At 42.9% G+C, this 24,909-nt stretch overlaps 1 protein-coding gene across 1 annotated transcript in view; it reads left to right on the top strand.

Annotated features, from left to right (window-relative positions):
* SHC4 (SHC adaptor protein 4) overlaps positions 1-21,746 on the top strand; it is a 32,546-nt gene extending 10,800 nt beyond the window's left edge. Inside the window, 11 exon segments of the mRNA XM_009644017.2 lie at positions 6,629-6,692; positions 7,499-7,618; positions 9,257-9,310; positions 12,543-12,594; positions 13,944-14,070; positions 15,934-16,006; positions 16,009-16,119; positions 17,486-17,546; positions 18,944-19,123; positions 20,598-20,851; positions 21,591-21,746. Coding sequence (XP_009642312.1) covers positions 6,629-6,692; positions 7,499-7,618; positions 9,257-9,310; positions 12,543-12,594; positions 13,944-14,070; positions 15,934-16,006; positions 16,009-16,119; positions 17,486-17,546; positions 18,944-19,123; positions 20,598-20,851; positions 21,591-21,746 — 1,252 coding nt within the window.
* Positions 21,747-24,909: the final 3,163 nt, after the last annotated feature.

Raw genomic sequence — 24,909 nt, 5'->3', positions numbered from 1 at the left:
GCCGAGGCGGTGAGCCTGGGTGCTCGCAGGCCTCTCTGCCATGCTGCTTCTCATCTGATGCAGAAAGTGCCATTGGTCCCTCAACCTAGCAAGGTCATCTAATGAATTTTTATCAGATGAGTGATGTTGCTTGGCCCCATCTGCGCCAAGGCCAGGCTCAGCTGGAAGCAGAGTCACGGGGAAAACGTGTTGAAATACAGCCATTTCCAACTGTACTGCAGGCCTAAGTTTCCAGGCTGCAAATCGGAAAAAGATGGATATTTCGCTCTCAGATACAACTGAATGTGATTTAAATCTGAAATATTTTGTGGTCTTCCAAAAAGCCTGCAACTTCTGTTGCAGATTGCTGCCCGTCGCTGGGTGTAGATTAGTAACATATGCACCTGTGGGGTTGTTGAAATGTCCTGTCAGGAAGAGAAAAGCAGAGTTTTATTTTTACCTTTATTCTTGTAAGTCTGTCAGTGCAGGAGTGTTTGAGTTTTGAAAATAAGCACCCTCTTTCCAGCTCAGAGCGCTGTGTGCTGCTGGGATGCACTCGTGGTCCAGCAGCCAGGGCTAGCGCTCTGCCAGGCAGCCCCAGCAGCCACCCGGCATCCCGGCACCTCCAAAGCCTTTTTCAACGGGTGAGTGGGTGCAGAGTATTTTGGCCTGGCCTTAGATATGTTCTCTCCTGCCCTCAGCTATTTTTCTGGCATGGTTCATGCTGAGGATGCCAGGAGTGTGGTTGAGGCTTCCTGTGCCTGCCCAACTCTTCCTTCCTGCTGGCGGATGATTTACAGATGCTCTCTTGCTTCCTCAAGTGTTCGTATCAAAGAAATCCTGGAGAAAGGGAAGGAACATGAAGAGATAAGTGTTACATTTCTACCTATTGGCTTCCAGACTTAACAGCTGAAAGGAAGAAACTGAAAAACTTAAGCCCTTAAATGCCTTTATACTGCACTCAAAAGCTGCCTGTTTTGTTTTGTATTCAAAATCAGTGGCTGTTGACATTTCCAATCAACACAAGCATGCACTCACCCAGTTCCCCTCAGCCTAGTCCTTTACCGATCAAAAAGAGCCACGTAGTACGCTTAGCCGAAAGCAATCAGCCCGGCACATTCAGACCAAGCCACTGTATTCTTCGACTGCCTCGGCCAAAGAGCAATGTTATCTCCTGCTTGCAAGACACGGAGAATGTGTGCTGCTACGCTCGCAAAGCAGAGCTTTGGATGGTTTGTCTGGAAAAGAACGAGCATGATTACTGTGTGACAAGAGCTTGGCAACTTAAATTTGGCCTAAATAGTAAGGTTTTGTTAACCAGAGCTATGTGAAAACTTAACAATGGAAATATTTCCATCACCTAAAAAAAATGCCACTTGCTGACCTTACTGGGCTCTTTTGTGCCTGAGAAATTCAAAACTTAAACTGTTTGCAAACTGAATGCTGAAGTGCTGAGCTCATGGATGCAAACTTTAAAGTTCGATCAGTTACAAGCTGACTGGAGCAAAGATAACATTGATTATTCCCCTTTCGTTCTCCCGGGGGAGTAAGTCTGTAGACGGCATGCACAATGTACCAACCAAGGAGCTGTTGGAAATGATCCCACTTTAATCATCTCTGTTATTTGTACTGGGGGTAAAAAAATATTTTTACTCCAATGGCATTTCACTAAACAAAGAAGCAGCTTCTGTTTTAAAGTGATGTAGAAAGGGTCTCTAATTATGCCTGCTCCCTGCTTGGCTTTATGGATATTTGCATTCTTAGTCTCCTGATCTTTAAAATTAAAGACATTATTTACTTACCTCACATGAATGTTGGAAAGATCAACAAACTTGTGTTTGTCAAAGTGCTGTGAGGAGTCAAAAGAGATGAGTGCGGAGGATTTATTTTCTAGTTTCTTGCCGGACTTGCATTCTCAGTCACTTACCAGGCACAGGGTTGGGGAAGGCCCAAGGTGGCCTCTCCAGTGCTGTGAACAACCATGGGATGCAGAGGTGCTGTCCACATGGCCATCAGGCCCAATGGCCGCGGCACAGCAAAGGAAGGGCCAGGTGCTGAGGTACTCTCAGCCCTCGGTGGCTGTACTGGGAGGAGGTTGGCAGAGGAGATTTCGCTGCAGCAGTTTTCCAGCTCTCTGCCGTTGCCCACTTGTGACCCAACTCACATGCCCTTAGGACATCCCTCCCACTTTGCAGAAATCTGTGATCCCAAATTCCATGGAGGTGACAAGAGTAACACCAAGAAACAACAATAAGGGTAACAGGTTCCTCTGCTTGAGAGGCTTTGTATTTTTTTTGAATGGTCGCCCATAAACATGGTGTGCTTACTGTTCTCAGTACAAGACGTGTTTGGGTTGTCGCCCTTGTGCTGTGGTAGGTCCTGCCTTTGCTGGACCCTGACATGAACTTCCCTTGTCCAACCCTTCAGCTCTTTTCTTCCTACGCATCTCCCACTTCTGTTAAATCAAGCTTCTTATTAGTCATTATATTTGGGCATTTATGGGAAAAGGGATTCTGTATCTCAGATCGGGGCATTGACTTGCAAACTTGAAAATAGTCAGGCAGCGAAGGGCAAAGGGTGTCTGAAACGTGCTGCTGGGGAGGGCTGGTGGAAGAAGGCTGACTTTGTTTGGAAGATTAATTTCAACTTTGTTGAGACGCACAATCCCTTTCTGTTAGATAGTGTAGGCAGAGCCCTAGATGCTTAAAAGCCAATCTTCAACAGCATGCTTACTCGCTTACATCAGCCCATCTCTTGTCTTTTACTCTCATTTGGGGGAACAATAAACAAAGCGGCTCACTGTTACTGCCAGTGCAGCGCTCTCCCGCACGTTCTGGGGGCAGCATCTGCCGTGGGTTTCACTCCAGAGGTGCAGACCCAGAGAAAACCTGTAGACTGTACAGCTGAGCTGATATAAAGGCTTATGGATGCCAAAACCGGGGCTGTCCTTGTCACTCCCTCCTGCCCCAGAGCTTGCCAAGTCCTTGCCAAGTGGCTGCAGCCTGGCTGGGTGGCTGGCTGCTAACCCAGCAGGCAGAGGGAACAGTGCCCTGCGGGACTCAGGGGCTGCACCAGGCTTTTTGGGGAGCAACCAAAAATTCCCTGTGCCTCCAGCTCAGCTGCATGAGGGTTGTGCCACTGTCCTGGTTCCGTTTGTCCCAGCCCAGAAAGTGGGGGGCTGCCTACAGTGGTGTGCTGAGGAGCCTCGGTGTCCCAGTTGAAGAGGAATGGTCCTGCTTCCTCATCCCACCTCCCGGATACCACAGAGGTGCCCCCAGGGAACTGTGCCAGCCTTGGTCCTCACTGAGCTGGTGCCTGGCAGAATAACTCCTGGGAAAGTCCCCCTGCAATGGATGGGTGTCTGCTGGGGCCAGGAGCGGGACCTCTGCCTCTGCGGTAGGTCTGCAGCTGGAGACAGCCCAGGGGACCAAAGTTATGCAGAGTAATATTTTTCAGGATGGTGAAAAGAGTTGACCCAAATCTCTTCCATTCACTACGGAAAGTGAAAACTGTGTCAATGAAACAATGACCAGTTTAAGTAATCATGTGGGCACTGCAGGACCGACAGACACTGATTCCACTTCAAATGGCAGAAGATGCCTGAGGAGTCAGGGAGCAAGATTTTCTTTGCCTTAAACTCCACGAACAATTTAGATTCCTCACAGCTTTCCTGATTTCAGTCTGTGACTCCCAGGGTTGAGAAGAACTGCTGCAGAGTACGCAAGTGGAGTTATCTCATTCAGGGTAATTTAAAAGAAAAACAAAAAAACCCACCAAAGTGTTTTGCTTTGGGATGAATGACAAGGAGGAGAGAAAGAAAAAGCAGCAACATGACTGGAATAACAAGGCCACATTTTCTGTTACTGCCTCAAATTTGGAAGATATCAAACAGACAAGCAAATGCCAGAACCCATAATGTTGCACATTCATCCAGGAACAAGCCGACTAACTGCGTGACCTGTGCATAGGTATGTGCCATCCAGCAGACCCAAAAGCAGAGACTTGCCTGAGCAAGCGGTTGAAAATAAATGGCTGTAAGAATGAATTAATAACAGATTTCCAGGAAGAAAATGCAGATACGGTAAATCCTATTCCAGGTTATTGTGGAGGTATCTAGAGTTTCTTTTCTTCCTACTGTACAGGGCAGTTATTAGTTCAGGTCCACCTGCCCCGTGGAAATGATCGAAGGTTAGAAGTGTTCAGTTGTAGCAGCAAGGTGTTCCCAAACTGCTGCTTTTCACATCTTTGGGATAATATCAGAGAAGGTTCGTCAGATCATCTGGAAAACCACCCAGAGCTATGCAGCGAGAAATGTCTGTGAGAAGATGATTTCCCCTACCACAGAGAAGTAATAGAAACTACTGAGTAGAAATTATTTGCCTGCTTTTTGGTTCCCATTTGCTGGATGAGTGCTTCAGAGCATGGTGAAGTGGGCAGCAACCACACTGCTTGTACAAGAACTATGACTCCTTATTCCACATGGGCTGCCTGAAGTGTGTGAGGACTCATTTGTCACCAAAATAGATGACTTCCCTGTTTTTCCAATTTGTTCTGTATCTGGTTTTCTTTCTAGGTAGAGCTAGACTTGAAGGCTCCAGGTAGCCTTAATGTCTTGGCTCTGATTTTAATTTCCTTTAATATTGAATGAGAAGATGAGCTCTCATTTTCCAAGCTGATTATTGGAATCTGCAAGATCATCCTGCAGGATACCTTTCCTTTTATTTTTTTTTTTTGTAGTTTGGGCCTTTCTACTGGTAACACCTAAATAAAACAGGAGCTAAAAAAGAAGGATATCAGGAATTCACTTTAAAAGCTTATTTTCAGCTATGCAGGGGGAAGTGCTTTGCTTTAAAAGGCTAAAAAAGGGCTGTGTTTCTGATCCATCTTGTGTAGCCCACAATGAGGCTCCTCTTCTTCCCTGCTGTTTTCACTCAGCACATTAGTTACGTGTTTCTTATTTTGCCATGGGTGAGGTCTCCACTCATTTGACAGTCTCCAGGTTGAATTTCCCAGGATGTTCTCTTGACAGGAATGTAGCAACACTGATCTTTGGTGTTTTAAGCATGTAGCCCATCACCGTAGCAATGTCTGGGGCTACTGGGCAGGAGGCAGCAGCGATGCTGTGGTTCACTGGTGCCGTGCTGGATTTACTTGTGGTCTGATCTGCTCCCCGGGCACAACGTGGGGTCCTGGGGGGACCACACTCCTCACCAGGCACCTCTGCTTCATGGGACACATCTGGCTGGAGCCTCTCGCTGTTGCATGTTCCCCTGATATTTTTTAGCCTTTCTGAACCAAAACTTTCTCAGGAAATGAAGCCCAGTGTTCCTCCCACGCACGTGCCAGGATCTGAAAACAGACAAACTTTCCTAAGTAGCTCTTTCCTAATTAGCTCTTTGGATAACGATCCAATAACATAAACAAATGATTAAACAAACTAACTCCCTTCCCCTTAAGAACAAAACAAAAGCCCGACCCTTGAAAACCCAAGTCTGAATTCAGCTGTGAGAGAAATGCTGAGGCCTCAAAATCACCCAACATGGGAACCAAAGCCCATGAGGGTGGCTGGGGGACGGTGGTGCAGCTCGCCCCAGCAGCCCTGCGGCAGAGGGCCAGGGCAGCTGGAGAGGCTGGGGCTGCGGGTCAGACCAGGACGTCCAGGCAAGGTTAAGGAAACTTGCTAAGCACATCCCAGCCCAGTAAGTCACCATTTTTCTGTTGACTTCAAACCAGTAAGTATCAGCTAGGGGAAAGCCAGCAAGAGATTTTTTTTCCAGCTGCTGTGCTAACCTCAATCAGGGCAGCAGAGTGCTCCGCCATACATCCACACCAGTCACCTGCTGGAGCATATATCAGAATTTTCTTTGTTCCAAGCATGGAAAATAGGTGCAGTGCACCGCTATGTTATATTAAATGTGTAATTTAGCTGTCTTTGATATAGATCAATAAACACTGTGAGTGCTTTCTGTCTTAGCCTTCTGCTCCTCTAACTGAGAGGTGCCTGCAGAGAATAGAATAGTGGGTGGCTGGGAAAGGACGTCTTGTTTGGGACATACCTGCCAGAGATGGAAAGATATGGATTGAGACCTCAGATTTGAAAAAGAACTGGAGAAGCTGATTACACCGCCTCTTTTATTCCCTGCTTTTTTTTTTTTTTTTTTTTTTTTTAAAAAAAAAGAGAAACCCCAAACACCAGAAAGGCAATCAGGGTACCCAGCTGGGCTCAATCAGCACGCCCCTGCTGCTCTAAATAAGAAGGATTAAGGCAGGGAGGATTCCCTCCCTGCTAAGCAAGAGACCTATTAACCATACTGAGGAAAAGGATTTGAAGGCATTAGGTTGTTTGAGTTTCTTGTGGTTAGTTGATGGTTTTGGTTTTTTTTAAAATAAATTTTCATTAGGTGAAACTGATGTGTTTTATGAAGAAAAAGAATCAACCCGAGCCAGGTTGCTGAATCATTGTATTTTGTTAAATAGTTTTTTTAACTGTGGCAGGAAAGAAGAAAGAAAAACAACTGTGAAAGACCTTCCAGAAGACTTAAGTGTTTATAAGTGGGACAATAACAATAAATCCCAGGGTTGCTGGCCCTGTTACAGATGATGCATGTGAAATGATCCAACAGTTTGTGCTGTATTTCTCTATTTGCAGGGAAGCAATAAGCCGGTTGTGTGAAGCTGTATCAGGTACAAATGGAGCTATAAAAAAGCGGAAGGTAAATACTGTTTTAGCTGAACAATTTATTTTCTATATCTGCTTTTGATAAGATAAGATGTGATTCCCTACCAGGCTTCAGTCCATGCTGGACTTAGGGCACATTAATCCATCTGAATGGGGTATAACACAAAAGAGTGCTTGCAGCATGGTGTTCAGCCTGCTCGGTTTGGGGCTAAGGCCATGCCCTCTCTTATTTTCTTCAGGATTAATGCTGTGCCCAGATCTCCTGCTCCTACCAGCCTTTGCAGTGCTCAGTGCTTTACAGGATTTAGGTTCTCGCTGGTAAAATGTAGGAGGTCTTTTTGATAGCAAAAAGGAGCTCATTCACCGGACAATTACCCGAGTGTTATTTATATATAAAAAGTTAAACACGACTAAAATGGCAGTGTTTAATGGGCCCATCACTTATTCAATAACTGGGATGCAGTGAGGGGCAACGTTAGTGGCTGTGGCTGGGTGGTCCCCAGTGGGAGTTACGGAATCCCTTCTGTAAATGTGGAGCTTGGGAGGGATGAACATGCTCCTGCAAAATGAATACATGAGAGAATTTCAGCCAGCTATAACATTTAGCTCACCTGGATTTTGCTTTAAAACTTTTTTCCCGTTATTGACATAAAAATCATGCCTGTAAGTATTGTATTCAAAGCTGATATTTGTTAGAAGATCTGTTTGCATTTGATCAAGCCATTATCCTTGCTCCATTGAAATTCTCAATAAGATATCGTTAAATCTACTTGACACTGATATATTTCTGTCCCGACAGACTCAACTGACAGCCTCTTTCTTTTGTTTCTTTGCTCAAAGCCTCCAGTGAAGTTTCTGGCTTCTGTACTTGGCAAAAGTAACCTTCAGTTCTCTGGCGTGAATATAAAACTGACCATTTCAACAAGCAGCCTCACTTTGGTTAATGTTGACACGCAGCAGGTAGGATGCGTGTGAATCAGTGTCCTTTTCTCCTTTTCTCCATGCTACTGTATTCTCCTCCTTTCGTGGCTTCTGAAAGAAAGGCTGGGTGCTTCGAGGGGAAAGCAGCAGCCCTTAGTCTTCTTGGGCACGCCTGGTAAAGCTGAATTACATGATGCCTCTGCATTTAAAGATGAGAGCACTTGCAGCACAGGCCCTTCTTGTTTGTGATGGTGTCTTCCACAGGGAGGGATCTTTAAGCACTTGGCAAAGTGTTTCTCTGTGTGTGTCTCTGCCTGTACAGTGCCTAATAAACAAGGCACTAGTTCTGACTGGAGTTTCTGACGAGTCCTAGGGGAAAAAAAAAATTGATATAAATAATGAGTCAGAGCTTGGCTTTGGTGTCATTCAAAGCTATTTTACAGCTGGGAAATATATGCGCATAATCAGTTATAGTATGCAGAGTCTCTGGGCTCCATCGAGACGCGTTCTTGAGAGCCTGGATCTGCCCTGGAACTGGGGTGTGCTCCCTTCTTGGCAGATGTGATGAGGGGCTTTGTGCTGCCCACCTAATTCCTCCATTAGTTGTTGGCCTCAGCTCCCAGCACCATCTTGCCCGGGGCCAGCAGTGGGTTTTGCTCCAGGCTGGAGCAGGGGAGCATCAGGGAGGTAGTTCTGGCTCTGAGGAGACACCACGCTGAGCCGATGCCATGCCGAGTGTTGGGGAGTGCTTGGGCTTTTGCCGGAGCCCAGAGGTCTACTGTCCCTTGGACCCCTGTGCTAGGAAGGGTCTATGGCACCAGGTTTCCCTTCCTTTTGGGTACAGCAGCAAAGGGCTTTCCTGCACTGGGTGAAACTGTGGGGGTTGGCAGCTAAGTATGGCTCTTCTAACCTGTTCCTCTCTGTAATGGAACTAAAAGCCAGCTGGACAGATCTGCTTCCCAAAGCACTGGTGTGCCCTGTTACTGCACGTGCGGGTGTGCAGGGCACTGTCTTGAAATTCCTTCAAGGTCTTTTGTTACTAGAGCTTTGCAAAGGGAAAATCCTATTTATTCTATACTTGCACTGCCGCCATGTTTCACTGTGTTCCCACCTACATAATCTGTTGCACTTGATTTTATAATAAAGCACAGCTTGTCTCCAGAGATGCGCTAGTGCTTGAAACCATGAAAAGTTGATGCTTGATTTGGCTAGTGAAATCTCTAGCAGGTTACAGTGTGGTCCTAGTGGTAAGAGAGAATATGCTCAGAGTATTGGTGGGGCCTGTTCATAAAAAAGCTACTGTTGTATATACCATGCATTTAAATAAATTAAAATGAATTAATTTCTCAAGACTTTGTAAATGTAGCCAGTGTCTCCAGTTATTCTCCTTTCAAAGTTTTGGTTAGCTTCATACCAGCCATTTTAGAAGTCGGTGGTTGAATTCATTCTGAAAACCCTTTAAGGAAGATGAATCAGGGATCTAGACATTATTAAACATGAATGGGTAGTCTCAAAAATACTCCTATTGTTAGCTCCTTCCTTCATAAATGATACGGGCGTGTATTAATGGATTGGGTTAGCATGAACTTAATTGCTTGCTCTATGAAGATATATGCTCTGCTGTTTTCTAAATGTGTGGCACATGAGCATGTTTAACCAGTTTGTCATGCTTTTCAGATTATTGCCAACCATCACATGCAGTCCATCTCATTTGCTTCGGGAGGTGACCCAGTAAGTATTGATTTATAAGATACATTTCCGCAGGTATAATGAAATTATTATGAGACTAAAAGTACCTGCAAATACTTTGCTTCATCCCTTCCTATCCACAAGCACTAACAGTACACTGCAATTCTGGATCATGACCAGTAATACAAGAAAACTGAGGGACTGAGACTGGAAAGGAGACTTGGAGTAGAGGCTCAGTGGATAGATCTGTATAGTCAGCTTATAGATCTGTATAGTTGCCTTTTCCTGTTCTCCATCAGTGAGCCTCAGTTCACTCAAAAGCCCCTAGACTTGGTTTTTTCAATATAAGAACACAGGAACACAGGAACACAGGAATTGCATCAGTTCTGTGCTCCCTGTAACCCACACAGTACCTGTCACAAAAGCGTTCAACACCAGCACCTCTAAATTTTAGATGAATTTTGAGTCAAGCAAAGTTCCTATAAGACAGACATGGCATAACCTTTTTTATTCTGCAGATAAGGGTTTTTTTTCTAGTATCATAAATCATGAACTCACTGATGTTGTCATGCGAGAGGTTTTCTGTCCTCTTCCAAACTCTTTATTGCAATGATTGTCAGCAGTGAATTTGCCATCCATAAACAGACCCTATTCCCTCATCGAATCTAAGCAAGCCCAGCTTTGCCAGGGGTACAAATTTCATAGTCCATGTGTTATGAAAACAGGTTTTTTTTTTAATCAGTTTTGAATGTTGTGCCCCTTGATTTTCTTAAACATTGTTGTGTTCTTGTGTTAAGAAACAGGGAAAACAGAAGGCACTGGGTCATACTCTTGATAACACTGGGGTGGAAGCCAGATCCCGCTTTGGCTGGAAAATGACAGATCTGCCTCTTTGGATTTAGGAGCAGGCAAGGGGAAATAGCTGGGAACCATCCCTGCGTGGCTGACTGATCCTCTCTGGAGGGCCACGGGGGTGGCGTGAGGAGCCCCGCTGTGCTGCGAGATGCTGCCTGAGAGCGGGCGCTCTCTGGAGCTGGGCTGGGAAATGGGGATGTAGGCATGTGCAGGCTCGGCACTGCTGGTCTTGCACCCAGGAGGGAGGCACAGCATGGGCCTGGTGCCAAAGTACTACATCCTTAAAGATCCTGTTTCATGATTAAGGCATTGTGAAAGTCTAAGAAGTCCAAATTTCACCCTTAGGTGCCTGTGCTATCCTAATACACCACACTGTGCAACACAGCCCCTGGGCTTTGCAGACCCTTCCTGACGTGGGTTTCCAAGCAGCTTCCAAGAGCTGCTGCACTGTTGTGCTGAGCATTACAAAGCTTCATTTCCAAATTCCAGTTTTCTTGACAGTTAAACGATTTAAATAGGTCCTCAAGCTGGCTTGTTTTTGAAGTATGCACCATGTGCTAGATGCTGGCTGTCTAGTTTGTCTTTATGTAACATTTCCAGTTTTGAAAATTCAGGGATATATTTTCAGATCTCTGCTCAGCAGGTTGGATGGGTAATTTTCCAGGGCTTGTTTACCTTTTCCTAGTTTGTTTTTGGTTTGTGTGGGTTTTTTGTTTTTTTTTTTTAATATTATTATACTGCATTGGTCTTGTACAGTGATGCCATCAGATCTCACAGGCTATATGGGGCTGGGTTTGGTCAGTGCTTCATGGCAGGACCGCCCTGAGACGTGCTCGCACATGGATGTGCTGCAGGAAATGGGCTTGGTGGTGCAGCTGGTGACACTTTCCTTACAGGGAGAATATGTAAAATGGAGGTCTTGCTCAGCAGTGGTAACTATAAATCTAGCGGCACTTCACATAAGGGGCAATTTTTGTGGCTTGTTCAGGTAATTTTTCCAAAATTCCCTTTACATTTGAGATGGGAGATAGTTTCCACAGGACGCATCTCTCCACCTGCCCCCATATTCAGGGTCTAAACGCCGTTTAGTGTTGCTCTGCACTGTTAATGAGTAGAAATATTCTGACTGAGAATAAAGCCTACATCCATGCATGTACTTAAAGATCACAAAGATATAAAAATAGCAGGTACTGTTCCAGTTACTTTAGTTTCTAGTTGCTCTCTAGATCTAATTTTATTTTAAATGAGTGTCCTAAAATATTTATGAACTTTAAGAAGAACCTGAAAGGAAAAGGAATGAAATTGAGTTCACTAAATGCATAAGAAATATTTAGCTTGCTTTGTTTTAATTATATTAACTTTGGAGCTTTAAAAAAAAATTATCTAGGACAAGTTCTGCTGGCCCTAGGACCTGCCCCTTGTGTCATTCATTGTGAATTATTAAATGATTGTTCTTGTGCACATTGCAAATGGGGGCCTTGTTTCCTGCCAGCTGATTGCATCTTCTCTCAAGAGAGCCATGCCTTGAAGCTGCGAATTGCATTTTCCCCATCCCGCCTTAAAGATCCAAAATAACAAAATGCATCTTTAATAATTAAAAGAATGTTATTCATTATTTCACCATTTTTACTATAACACTGAATTATCAAGTGACTTTGCTTTTGCAGTATGACTAGAAATGTTAATTTTTCTATTCCAATTTCCTTTTCAGCTTTGCTAGAAAAAGTGAGGATTATTTTAATGTTGGCTGGAAAAGGAATCTGAAATACTGAGGTTGTCTGATCTCAGCAGCAGCCTGGAGGTTCAGAGTAGTTTAACCTGATCGTAGCCAGACTAAAATCAGGCAGCAGCAAGTGAGATCAGATACCTATTGTATTCTGTGATATTTTAAAGATCAGCTTTTCTCCAAGACGCCTTCAAAACTCAATCTTCATGCTACAAACTGGGAATATTCTAACTTGTCCTTTGTGGTATGTTATCACTATTTTATCTTCCACGGATATCGATAAGGACTGGCAGTCACGCGGCTCTAATGCGTTACGCAGGGGAGGTGTCGAGCTCCGTGGGAGCAGTGGAAGAGAGCGGCGTTGCCTGCTGATGAGGCGCCACTCGTGTTTCTACTCCTGTTGCATAGTTTGGAATTGAAAACACAGTTTATTGAAGACCCAAAGAACGCCAAATGGCCTAGTGCATTTATTACAAGAAAAAGGTTCCAGCACAATTACTGTGTCGATAGCCACCGGTGTGTCGCTGATCTTTCCCTCAACCCACTTTGCTAGCAGCTCCAGTTGTTTTCCCTGGAAGAAGAATGCTTTTTAAAGCTAAAAATAGATATCTCTATGCTGAGCTGCTTTGTTATGGTGGTAGGGTTGTTCATAATGATAATTTTGAAGACATTTGTCATCTTCTTTTCCTACAGGATACAACAGACTATGTTGCATATGTAGCAAAAGATCCTGTTAATCAGAGAGGTATGGAAACAATTTTCAGATTGTTATACATGTTTCTATGATTGTTTTATCTGTACCAAGGAATTGTTTGAGTTTTAAAAGAAGAAAGCTACTGAGCAGCTCAATATTCTGTACAATTTCTGAATTCCCTGTATGGATGTGCATGATGGTATGCAGGCTGTGGGTTTAACTGTCATATTCTTTATGCACGAAGTGAGAATCTGCAGGTCAGACTAAAGCTGTGCTAGCTATTGGCTACGTGCAGAGGTAGGAGCCTTCCCAAGCCAGCCTTGCTGGGGAGGAAGGGCAGAGCCTGGAAAGATGGGCAGCTGCCCTGCTCTGGGACAGCTTCCACATGAAGGGAAAGGTAGTGAATGAGGCCTGTCCTCTGACCCAGGCTCCTGGGTTTGCTCCTGGGAGGCAGGGTGGGGTGTATACTCAGGCATATGAGACCACCTTCCCTCTGGAGGCTGACCCAGGGGATAAAATTCTTTTTGCATCACTGTTCTTTTTTGCCTGCAATAGAAGACTGGCCCTTGGCTGCTTCTTTCATGCCAGACAGTTCTCGGAGCACCACTGCCAATGGCTATAAAGTTGGTAGAGTGGCAGCTCACAGGAGGGCTCACTCTAAGGTGCTGTGGATGGCTCAGAAAATCAGGACAAAAATCTGGAGAAGCTGGGCTGCAGCCTTAACAGTCTGGCCTGCCACTGCTCTGTAGCTCCATCACCTGCATGTTGCCTGCACTGCTATTTTGACTAACTTAAGGCACCCTGCAGGTTCAACAGTCAGTCCCGGTATTGATGCTGGGTTGTGCAGAACTCCTGTACCGTGGCAACCTGCAGACAGGGCTGGCGGCTGGCCCAGCACCATCCCCGAGGGCTATCTCATGGTGGCTCTGCAGAGGGGAGAGCCGGTCCTCGGCACGCAGTACTCGCTGCTGGAGTGAGTTTCCCGAGGCTGTGCATGAGAACAAGGACTGGTGGCAGGAGCATGGGTCTTGCACCAAGGAAGCCCTGCCCTGGGCTGCTGGAGCCACCCACACCTGTGTTTTCATGCTGTTTCACATGAAAACTGCACACTGGCAGGTCTGGTCTCTTCCCTGCTTTTGCTCACTGCCAGGCAGGGAGAGAAATGGAGATACAGCTGCATTCCATGCAGGAAGAGTTTCTTTTATTGAGGTATAAGTTGATACTATGATTAGAAAAATACCTAAAGCAATTTCCTTAACACATCAGTTTGTATAGTGTCCTAAAGTTATCTAGATGCATAATTTCATGCCTAGCTTTTCTGCTGTGAGCAATATAGCTTGTGTCTCTATTTTCTATTATAAAGTGCATTTACTTAATTAAAATAAGGTGTCTCTTTGCAGCATGCCACATACTGGAATGCCCCAATGGGATGGCGCAGGAGGTGATAAACACCATAGGGCAGGCTTTCGAGCTCCGGTTCAAACAGTACCTGAAGAACCCATCCAGCCTGGTTACGGCTAATGAAAGGTAGCAAGTTCTTAGTCAATTAACTGACAGTTTTCTTCTCTTTAGTACTTTTCAGGAAAACAGTATATTCCAAAGAATGATCCATAAATAAGATGCTTTGGATGTGCTTTCTGGACATAAGCTAATTGTAGTATATTGCTGTATGTACAGAGTATTAGAGACTAAAATCAGCTTATTCCAGTAAACTCCAGTGATTTCAGTGACATTTGTGCAGATGCATAACAGCATAGAATTCAGCCACATTGTTCCTTAGCTAAACCAGCCTTATCTTGTTCAAATTACTCTGCCCAAGTAAGTTCTGCTCTACAAATACAGCACTGAGCTCAGCCCTGACCTGTGCCAAGTTTAAGCTCACTGCAGTTGTGGAAAGTGTGTGGTGGGGTAAAAAGCAATTGTAATTCATCTTTCTGCTCACATCGTGCACATTGCTCAAAATATAGGACCTAGATTCATTTTTGGACCACGGTTCTCCATTTCAGCTACCCTTTTTCCATTGCTCTGGAGACACAATTCTTGCTCTAATTTATGGCTTTCCTCACAGGTTAGCCATGCCTATTTTTCTCAGTCTTTTCTTTACCGTAATGCCAAATTTGATCACTTGCTGCCTCCCACAAGCAGGTAGAGCCATAACGCCGCCTAGCCGCACCCTGAGCACCGGCAGTCACTGTGAAGGCGGTGTCACTGGTACGGTGCCTGACGCAATGCCACAGAACTGGGTTTATTACCTAACAGCAGCCCCAGCTCCAGCTTGTATTTATTTCATTGTATATAGTGATTCTTGCCATTCCCCTGCTAATACTGGTCTGTTTTCCCTGGGGACAGTAACCAGAGGAAGAGCCTTTCCTGTGAAACTCTGGTAGGTTGTGTCACAAGTAAATCGGAGCAAGGAGGGATGGAAGAGCCTAATTGGATTCCCTCCTTGAGCCTAACACAGAGCCAGCCTTGGAGGGTGGTCCTCGGGCAGAGAAGTCGGATATTGCTGTATGAATGAGTCACCCACTTTCAAACTACCGTGAATCACATAATCAAATACTTGCACTGCATATCACATAATCAACTACTTGAACTTTATCTCTTTCCTGCTCGAGGCCTTTTATCCAATTATATTCTTGTTAAACAGAGAAGTAAGATTTGAGATGAGCTTTTTATTTCGGGACCAGAGACAGTACAGGAAGCACCTAGTTGTTTTGCAGTGTATCGGCTGTACGTTTAAACTATCATCATTCCGGTTTAGCTCAAGAAAAATATTGGGCACTCTTCTTCATGTCATTCAGGATTTTCTTCAAGCTGAAACAGAACAGTTATATTGATTATGGTTATTAAAATCAGGGTACATTCCACTCAGGAAAACTGCTTCTTTTTTTGTAGGATTATTTGATTTTCTAAAACACTTGGGGGCTTGTCTAACTAAATGCCATGAGGTTTTGATTTTCTCTTGAAAGTTCCCTTTACTCCCCCTGCCCGCAGCAATCCCTAGATTTATATACTTGAGAGAAGAAGCCAGAGGAATTATTTTTATGGTCTACATTTTGGACACCTTAATGAATGATGCACTGGCATTCTTCTCTTAAAGTTTCAGTAGGTGGCCCTATATTTTCAAGGCGAAGAAAAGGGATCTGGGCTGCCTGCTGCTCAGAAAATTACTGTACCTCCCTGTGCCCCAAATGGTGATGACTCCACTTTTAATTCAGGAAGAAGTAACTAGAAAAGTAAACAGCTCTGAGAGTTCACGTCCAAAGCCCTTTACAGCCTCCATATGGCTAATCTGTGTACTGTGCCATGTGCAAACACTGGGGACGTTTGCCTACACTAGAAAGCAGTGGATTACATCAGTTGCTTTTTTTTTTTTCCATATTTTTTCAGTGAGGCAGCAAATGCTAATGGATCATCTGGGAATTCACAGGAGAGGGAGGATCATGAATATTACAACGAAATTACGAGATTCAGGGGAAAGAGCCTCCCACTGGTGGAGTGTTAGACATGCGAATGAAAGTGCAAACAGACCAAAGGGCTAACTGTCTTACACCGTGCAAAAAGCAGTATTGCTTGGTAAGTACATCATCTTCTGGGATAACTATTCGCTGCCTATTATGGGAATGAATAATAAAGTGTTACTGTGGTGTAAAGCATGGCATTAACATCAGAACCAGGTCCTGATTATCCTGGGAAAGGGTTTTTTAGGCTAGATTTAATGATGCTTAGTACATAATTGAATCCCAAAGCACTTTCTGAATATTAACTGGTTTGTCCTTAGAGTACTTTTAAGGAGACCAAGTAATATTCCCTTGTTCACTCATTAGCTGCGAGAAGAAAACAGACACAAATTTAAATGGCTTGTCTGAGAGAACATCTGCAAAATCTGGGACCTCCTGGCTCCTGATTCTGTGATCTCATAAATATTTCATCCTGTCCATTACGCTCTGCAACCTATACATACAACATTAACTGATTGCAATGTATATACCACATTAATTACCCTTGGAGAGTTTCAAGAGGCTCTGTTAAATCAGCTACAGCAGCAAAAGATGCATATGTCTGTGGCTCTTGCCTGGGATAGTGGGGAATAAAACCCGATCAGTCAGGGAGTTAAAACCAGCCCAGTTCAGACTGGCTGCACAGGCTTCAAACCCTGGTGTGCGAGGACCTGGAAACACTGGCATTTCCCTGCTTAGGGCAGCAAGCACCACCACTTTACTTGGTGGGAGCGCGCTCAGACGTGCCCACTGAAATCCAGTTGGGGCTGTCCAAAAAGTTGCTGCTCCCAAGTGTTATTTGTGTCTGGTGGCAGCTGCTCCCCGGTTCCTGTGCCTTCCCGCCCTACTGCTCCAGCCATCGTTGGCTTTGTTAACCTCAGCCGTGCTCCACATCTCCGTTGTGGGCCTGCTGATCTCTGCCTCTCCAGCAGTTCTCCAAAAAGGTGTTTGATTGTATCTTGAGCTTGCATTTGAAGCGCACCAGAGCTGTTACAGGGAATTACCCTGCAGCATGTAAATGCAAATGCTTTTTTTTTCTGTGGGGCGTTACTTTTTGGTTTTCCCTTCAGTTCTGATGACCTAGTGCTGCTCAGACAACTTGGTGACCATTTTGCTTTCAAACCATGATGTCTGTAGTTATTCCTGCTTGTTTTTATTGAAAGGGACATTTATAAGGAAATCTGCACTTTATTACCTAGGAGTTATACTGCATATACTCTACATAACTGGGTAGTTAGCGGTCTCTGTGAGGTTGGAGTATGTCCAGACATGATGCCCTGTAGAAAGAAGAGTATCAGCATGAAATATTATTTGAGGAGATAGGAATTTTTTGGTTATGTTTAGTTACCTGTATCCCAATGAACTGGTTCATAGATGTTTTAAAGTTACCGGAGGTCTCTAAGGGACTACTTTATGCGACTGTTTTTACAATTTTTCTGCAGACAGGCAGCCCGACATTCATCAATATATATGAAAATTGCCCAGAAGAAAACAAAACTGTGGGTACGTACTCTCTGTTCCTTCTCATGCATATGCAGAATTAACCAAGGCAGACTGCCTGGAAGAGCTGCCCCTTGGCTTTCAATACAATGGTTGAGAGTGTTCTACTTAGTGGGTCATTTCTAGTTCCCTAGATGAAGGGCAGACAAAAAAGCCTTACAGCTTTTCTAAAGGCCACTGATCTATCTCCATGTCTGCTGGCAGACTTACTCATTTTACTTGTCATGATACTGTACAGTAGCTCTTTGTTGGTTTATTCTCTTTCATACTCTTTGTTTTTTTATTCCCTTTTGTACCCTTTGAAAAAGGGAAGATACTTTGTTGCTTATCAGTCACTGAAAATACCCCTTCCCCCTACAAATGCTTAATGAGACCCAAACTATCAGCATGGGGTGGCTCTTCCAACAGAGCCTGGGCCCTTGGTTCCATCATAACCAGCTTCTCAGCGTGACTGTGCCCTTCCCATGCTTTCGGTGGCTTTGTGCCCGAGATCAATTTCCCTTTAGCAAAACCTGCTCTCTGGGACCCCAGGAGATCACCAGCCTTTGTCCCCTTCTGGACTCCCCTTGCCACAGCTGATGCCCTGAGCGCATTTCCTCAGCTCACCTCTTTCACTGCACAGTGAGGTCCTTTTTGAATTCCCACCTGCACTGCCCTAAAGCGATCCATTATGCAGCAGGGGATAGTTCAGTTTCTTGTGTTACTTCTGATTTAAGGAAAGGAGAACCAAATGGTTTCTACAAAGAGAGGGTGAACAAATAAAAGAATGAATGAATAGATCTATGAATAAAACGTTTGCTAAAGAGCAAAAATATGCGTGCTATTTGGCTAGCTGAAGTGCTATTATTTTCATACCCTGCAGGGGATATTCTTTTAGCCTGTTCCTAGGCTTGGATCCTAACCTGACAGATGTGGCTTTAGCTCTCCAGGCAGAGCTACGAAGTGCCAACCTCCTCCATCTTCCTTGCTCCACCAGAATAGCAAGCGAGGAGTGTTCAGCTTCCCACAAGCCTTTCTTTTTTTTTTTGTTTTTTGTGGTGCAGAGGGGAAGGAGAGGGTTTTGCAACAAACAACATATATGACTTGTGTCTCTGTAGAGTCATATGTATTAATTTTTTCTATCAGTGGGGGGTTTACTGCTGACATTGATTGAAGCAGAACTGAACCAGTGTGGAACATTTTTGAGAACTCCATACTACCTCATTTTGGATGGTGTACCTTGTGCCTTCTAACCATAAGGAAAAATGAGTTCATCTGCCAATTTTTCTTTTCCTTCTGAATGACTTCAATGGGATATATAAGAACAGCAGTGTTCCCGTTTCAGCTTTTACAGTTATTTTAACTTGACTTTAAAAAAAAAAAAAAAAGGAAATCTGTGCATACTTATATACTAATTGCAGGTAATTGTGGTGAAAGATCACAGAAGACAAAAAAAGAGGCAACATTATTGAGGCCTGCCTACAAAACAGATCTTTTTGATGATCCGTGTTACATCAACACACAGACCCTGCAGTCTGCAGTCTGTACAGCCCGTGGTACGGCAACAACACAGATCCATGGGAGCCCACTGCGTCAGGCCAGTAGGTTCCCATCGCAATACTGTATCTTTCTAAGCTTTGAAAAGAGGGGGTCTTGTCATCTGAGTGCATGGAGAAAGATTTTGGTTTGCCCATAAGAAATATAGAAAAAAATGTGGAGAAGAAATCCTTCCTGGGTTTTTTTTTTGCTTGTTAAATTCAAGTGAAATGGAATAAAAGAGTAAAAGTAGTTATCGTAAACAAGCAGAGTAACCCTTCATATTCTGTGGTTGGTTGATGACAATATTGTTCCCCAGGTAATAATCAGCAAGTCTTTAAGATGATATGAAAGCTTGGGACTGTACCACACCTCAAGGAAGAGGGTTCTCCTGTATGCTCAAGATCTTAACCACTCTAAGGTGGAATTGGTCTCAAATGCCTTTGCTTCACAGGCAGTAGCATGCAATGTCACAGAAGGATTGTTGTGACCATCTTTTCTCAATTCTTGCATAAGTGACCATTGACTCTCATCCAATAATTTCTAAATCTGTTTGATCAGTAGTATCTATTAAACGTATGTCAAATTAAGTCTTGATTTACAGACTCAAAGTGGTGGATATCCATTAAATGACTATATAGTTGCTACTGATTGTCCTCATTATTGAAAATATTTATTAGCTTTGCCTTTTATGGTTTCCCACTAAGTGTTTTCTCTGTCAGAGTTGGCTCCACACAAGAAAGTGGGCAAAGGACTGGACAGAACTACAGTAAAGGAAATCTGTGACCACTGAGACATTTCCAACCCAGGGCTGTATTATGCTCTGAAAGGATCTGGCTATATCCTGAGGAGCCTTAGGTTGCACAATTCCATTGAAGAAATGGTATCCTCTTATTTTCCTTAGAAAAATCCTGCCTGTGAATCATTTGTAGTCTGACTGGCCATATCCCAAACCACCCAGTTTTGTTAGTACATTCAGTAATTGTTCCTTTTTACACAGCAGATGCATCATGCTATAATCCTTCCCTTCTGGCTACGTTGGCCATGTTGTCTTACATTCCTGCACATAGCTGGAGTCAACATGACTCTCCCAATGATCCGTGACAATATCTTCAGAGCTTGTTAAGGAGGAAGGAAAAACTAGGGGGTTTTTAAAAAAAAAAAAAAAAAAAAAAAGCGGCTAAAAAACAAATCTTGTTTTTACAGGCAAGATTTGACTTTTTAATACAATCAAAGAAATACAAACCCCAAAAAATACAGCATCAGAAAAATTCTTGTTTCCAGTCCCTGTTGCTTAGCAACCCAAGGCTTTCGCATCTAAGGTATGGGAGGAGATGGTGTGATAATTTTACCTAATGCACTGGAGGGTTGTGAGCATTCATGTGTGCATATTATTACAGTCTGTAAGGTTGGTTTGATCACAGCTTCAAGACTGAACCATCTGAATTTTTTAAAAGCTATAAAGTATATTGTCTTGCATCCTTTTAGGATGCAATTCTAGGTGAAGTGTCCAATGCATTCCCTTTCATTTAATTTTAGAGTTACCGGAAGCTGTTCACCAGAGTGCCACAAGCAACACAGCTGGTCTCTGTGTTCAGCCACAAATAAAGCAACAGCTAAAGAATGAAGATTGTTACCATGGCAAATTAAACAGGAAAGCAGCAGAGAGCCTCTTAGTCAACGATGGGGACTTTCTGGTGCGAGAGAGCACGACGTCACCTGGTCAGTATGTCCTCAGTGGACTTCAGGGAGGGCAAGCAAAGCATCTGCTCTTGGTGGATCCTGAGGGCAAGGTATGAGTGCTTCACATACTGAAATTTTAGGACTGCTCATATATTTCAGGCAAAATGTATGGGTGGATTCCAGGAAGTGGAACTGATCTGATTCCATCCAGTTTAATTTAAATTTAGTCGGTGACTTCAGTAGGTTTGAAAGTTCAATTCAAGAACTTAGAAGCACCGAAGTACTGTGGAAATAAAAGTGAGGTACTTAAATATTGTTGTTAGTCCAGGTGCTGATAATCAGCCCTTAATATATCTTTTGAGTCATTATTATATTGCTAGAAAAACACTCTAACATTAAATAATGAATTTGATTAGTAACACACTTCTGGATACAGAGAAGATAGAGCTGGTTTGTTGTCACGTCAATTCTACTTGCTTCTGCTCAGGGCTAGAAAAGCTCTCTCGAGTGACATCTCTCAGAGGAGAGAGTAAATCAGGAAAGTAATCCTCAGTGGGATTTAGGGAAAAATATATCTCTCCTGTGGAGAAAAAAAAAATACGGTTATTTCATTCCCCTTAGCAGAATTAGCCAGTTCTACATATAGTCTCTTTAACTCGGTCCTCTGCTTTTCATGTCAGCAAATGGTAGGTCAAAAGGATAGGTCTGGATTGCTGTCTACAGCCTAATGATCCTGCTCCAGGGAGTTCAGTGGCTTAAATATCTTTTGACTTTAATGTGCTAGGCTTGTGTCCGTCCATTTATAAGCACAATCTAACCATAAATATATTCTTTTGCTTCTTTCATTAGGTGAGAACCAAAGACCATATATTCGATAGTGTGGGTCATCTCATTCAGTACCACATGGAAAATAATTTGCCAATCATCTCTTCTGGAAGTGAAGTGAGCTTGAAGCAGCCTGTAAGGAAAGAGAGTAACGTGGGACACATGCAATATCACAAATAATCCATTGGATCTCACAAATCCCAAGACAATTCATGTAAAACTGTACAGAGAACTTTCTATTATGAAGACAATTCAAAAAAGTATAGACTGCACTTTCTGCTGCTGTTCCAGAAGATGCCCTTTTGTGTGTGTATGTACGAATATATGTATATGTGTATATCTATGTAGATCTATAGAGATCAATAAGCATAGTTATATAGATATATATAATCTTAATCTTAATGAAATTACACCTTCAGAGTGAGAGATTCATTTGTGAGAAGGTATTTTAGACATGCACAAATGTCACTTTCCAGGTCATACTGAATCAGTAACTATTTAAAAGCACAATTAAACCTCTACATGCAAAAGCTCACTTGAACGAACTGCTGGAACATTAGTATGTGCCTTTTAGCATAGAATTATTGGAAACCGGTATTATTTATACTGAGTCAGTTTTGGGTGATTAAACAAACATGTCTAAGCTTTTAACTATTTGCCAAAACAAATACAATTTGAATATTACTAAAATGTCATCTGTTTTCGATAGACACTAACAATTCCATTTTGCTTGTAACAGCACTTTACTAGCAAGTAACGTTTGAAAGGAATAGCATTCACAATACAGAAAGGTCGTCCGGTTTCTTAATCCTTTTTTATCACTGTCTGACTACTCAAAGATTTGAGATTATGCAACATTTACAAAGTTGAAATTAATATATGTAATATAATTTTGGAATAGAACTTGTTAAAGGACAAGCATGCTAGATCCTAATATTTTTGTCTTGCATATGATTTTACTATTACTACCAATTAATACTGGAGACATCTCTTTTTAAAGGTAGGCTAAATATATTTTCATTGATTACATAGTTGTTTACAAACTAGAGAAGCTGAACAAAACTAATGATACATTTTGAGAGAAAACTATTTAAAGACTCTTTGAACTTTGCATGTGCCCTTATTCAGTGTTCTTTCCAAAACAAGATAAGGTTTTCCCTTTCCTCACGCAGAGTCCATTTGTTCCTAAACATGGAAAAAAGTCTTTTAAAGGAAACCTATGAATTGTTTTGCCACAATAAATACTCTAAATATGAACAATCCTATATTGAGAGTGAACAGTGATTTCTTGGGCTTCCTGTTGAAGAAACAGGGATTTAGCAAGTGAAAGGCAGGGGGGATTTGGGGAATGAATGGGTAGTCCAGGTGATGGCCTGAGAAAGTTGTCGCTTTAAGATAAGCAAGGTCTTCTGGCATGAGCAGGGACCTTCCCTCCGTCTCCCAGCCCACCAGCTCAGTTCCAGAAGGCAGACGATTGTTGTGGGGTTCAGCAATTGCTGGAAGACTTGACTATAAAAAAATACATTCTGTTCTTTTGCCTGTGTTCATGTTAAGTAGGACACTATAGCTCTTTTCTCTAGGAAACAAGAGGGGTCATATACACATAAATTATCAAAGCCATAAGCTTTCTTGGAGGGGAGAGTATGATGTAGAGAGACACACTTAGAGCTGACTAAAACCGGTCTTTGTTCTTATCCTCAGCTAACAGGCATAAAGTATATTTCATTCCTTGGTAATAACCTGATTTAAATACTCAATTACATATACCGAAGCAGTGAGAAGCTTTAAAACCTGGGTCGTTGATTTCCTTGCTAATAGTCTGGCATTTTTGATACCTCAAGCCTTCAGATGAGACACTCAGGCTTAGGCCCGTTCTATCCTATGCAAGGTTTTCACCTGTGAAGAAGGCCTCCAGCAAGCGTTCATGCTCAGGCTTTGTGCTGCTGCAAGGACAGTTGGGCAAGAAACTCTAACTGGAGTATTAAATCCCTGCACAGTATCCTTTCTAGTCTGATGTCTTATCAAACTTCCTAAGTGTCCATGATGTGATTTTATTGAGCAAACAACAAAACAAAAAATAGCTACTTCTGTGGCATGCTGGGGGTAGAGAAAGACCTGCATAGGGTGGTTTTGATTTTTGCGACAAACTGAGATTTATGACATGTCACAGAAGGCAAATGTGCAGAATGCTATCTCTATTTTTAGTACAAATCAAAGTTACTCAGGACTAGAATAAAACTGTTTGGAGTTGTGATAGTATGAGATCAAAGCTGTATGACTTTTTGCCAGCCATGATACTGATTTGGGGGCTTTTTCACTTCACCAATTTTTACTTTACCAATGCATAAAACCACCCAGAGTCAGTGTGTGATGTTTGGATCACAGTATAATGCAGGCTAAGTCTCCCTCTCTCAACATCACTAACTTAAACAGAAGACCAGAATCTTTCTTTGCTTTGTTGCTCCTGCATCTTTTGCACTGTCTGAAGCAAAACTGAAGGGAAAAGGGAGATAATTGGGTGCTAGTGCAATAAACAAGTATCTCAAAATCTCTTGATGTGAGAGAAAGCAAAGAATCCAACTAATTACAGATACAATTCAGACACAAGACATCCATGCATTGTGGATAATAGACATTTTCCTGCCATAAATTACATCCATTCTTCTGGAGCTGGAACTAGGAACTCAAGTTTTTTGTTTCTAACGTTTGTGTGCCTTCATGTAGTTATTAATGCTGCTTTTAGCCTCTGTGGCCCAGCCATCTCCCGTAAGGCACACTGTCACCTCCTGCGTGGAACTCTTAGAAGTAACTATGCTAAAAAAAAGAAAAGTTATCTGAATTTTGTAAAGGTTTCCAAAATACTGTTCATGAGAAAGTTATTATGAATTGTCAGGCACGTTTAGGCTTCTTTTAAAAAAAAAGTCATTTCCTGTCTGTGAAAATGCTGAGAATTGGTTAATCTGTGTTCTAGCGGTTACTAGAACCCCCTGGAAAAATAGTGAATTTTGCCCACAATGTCATATTTACAAGGCATAGCATGTTCGTTCTTTTTTTCAAAGCTCCCATAAATTTCACTGAAACACATTAACACACAGATCTGTTGGCTTGCATCAATACAAAATGTTAACAAATGGCCCGAACGCCTCCCGCCTCGCCACAGCTTCCATTTTCCGCTGCTAGGGCAGGCAGGCAGCGTTCTGAGGGCCAAGTGTCACCAGGTGGAGCTATTACGTATCTTGCGCCTCTCTGAACAAACGCATTGTTCGAAAAACCTGATTTTTTTTTTTTTTTTTTTTTTTTTTTTTTTTTTTTTTTTTCCACCGGGATTTTTGGTGGAAGATTT

The sequence above is a fragment of the Egretta garzetta genome, unplaced genomic scaffold (genome assembly GCF_000687185.1).
Source record: "Egretta garzetta isolate BGI_Z169 unplaced genomic scaffold, ASM68718v1 scaffold287, whole genome shotgun sequence".
Lineage (NCBI taxonomy): Eukaryota > Metazoa > Chordata > Aves > Pelecaniformes > Ardeidae > Egretta > Egretta garzetta.
Note: the sequence above shows the minus strand (reverse complement) of the source record. Positions and strands in the feature narration are given on the sequence as shown.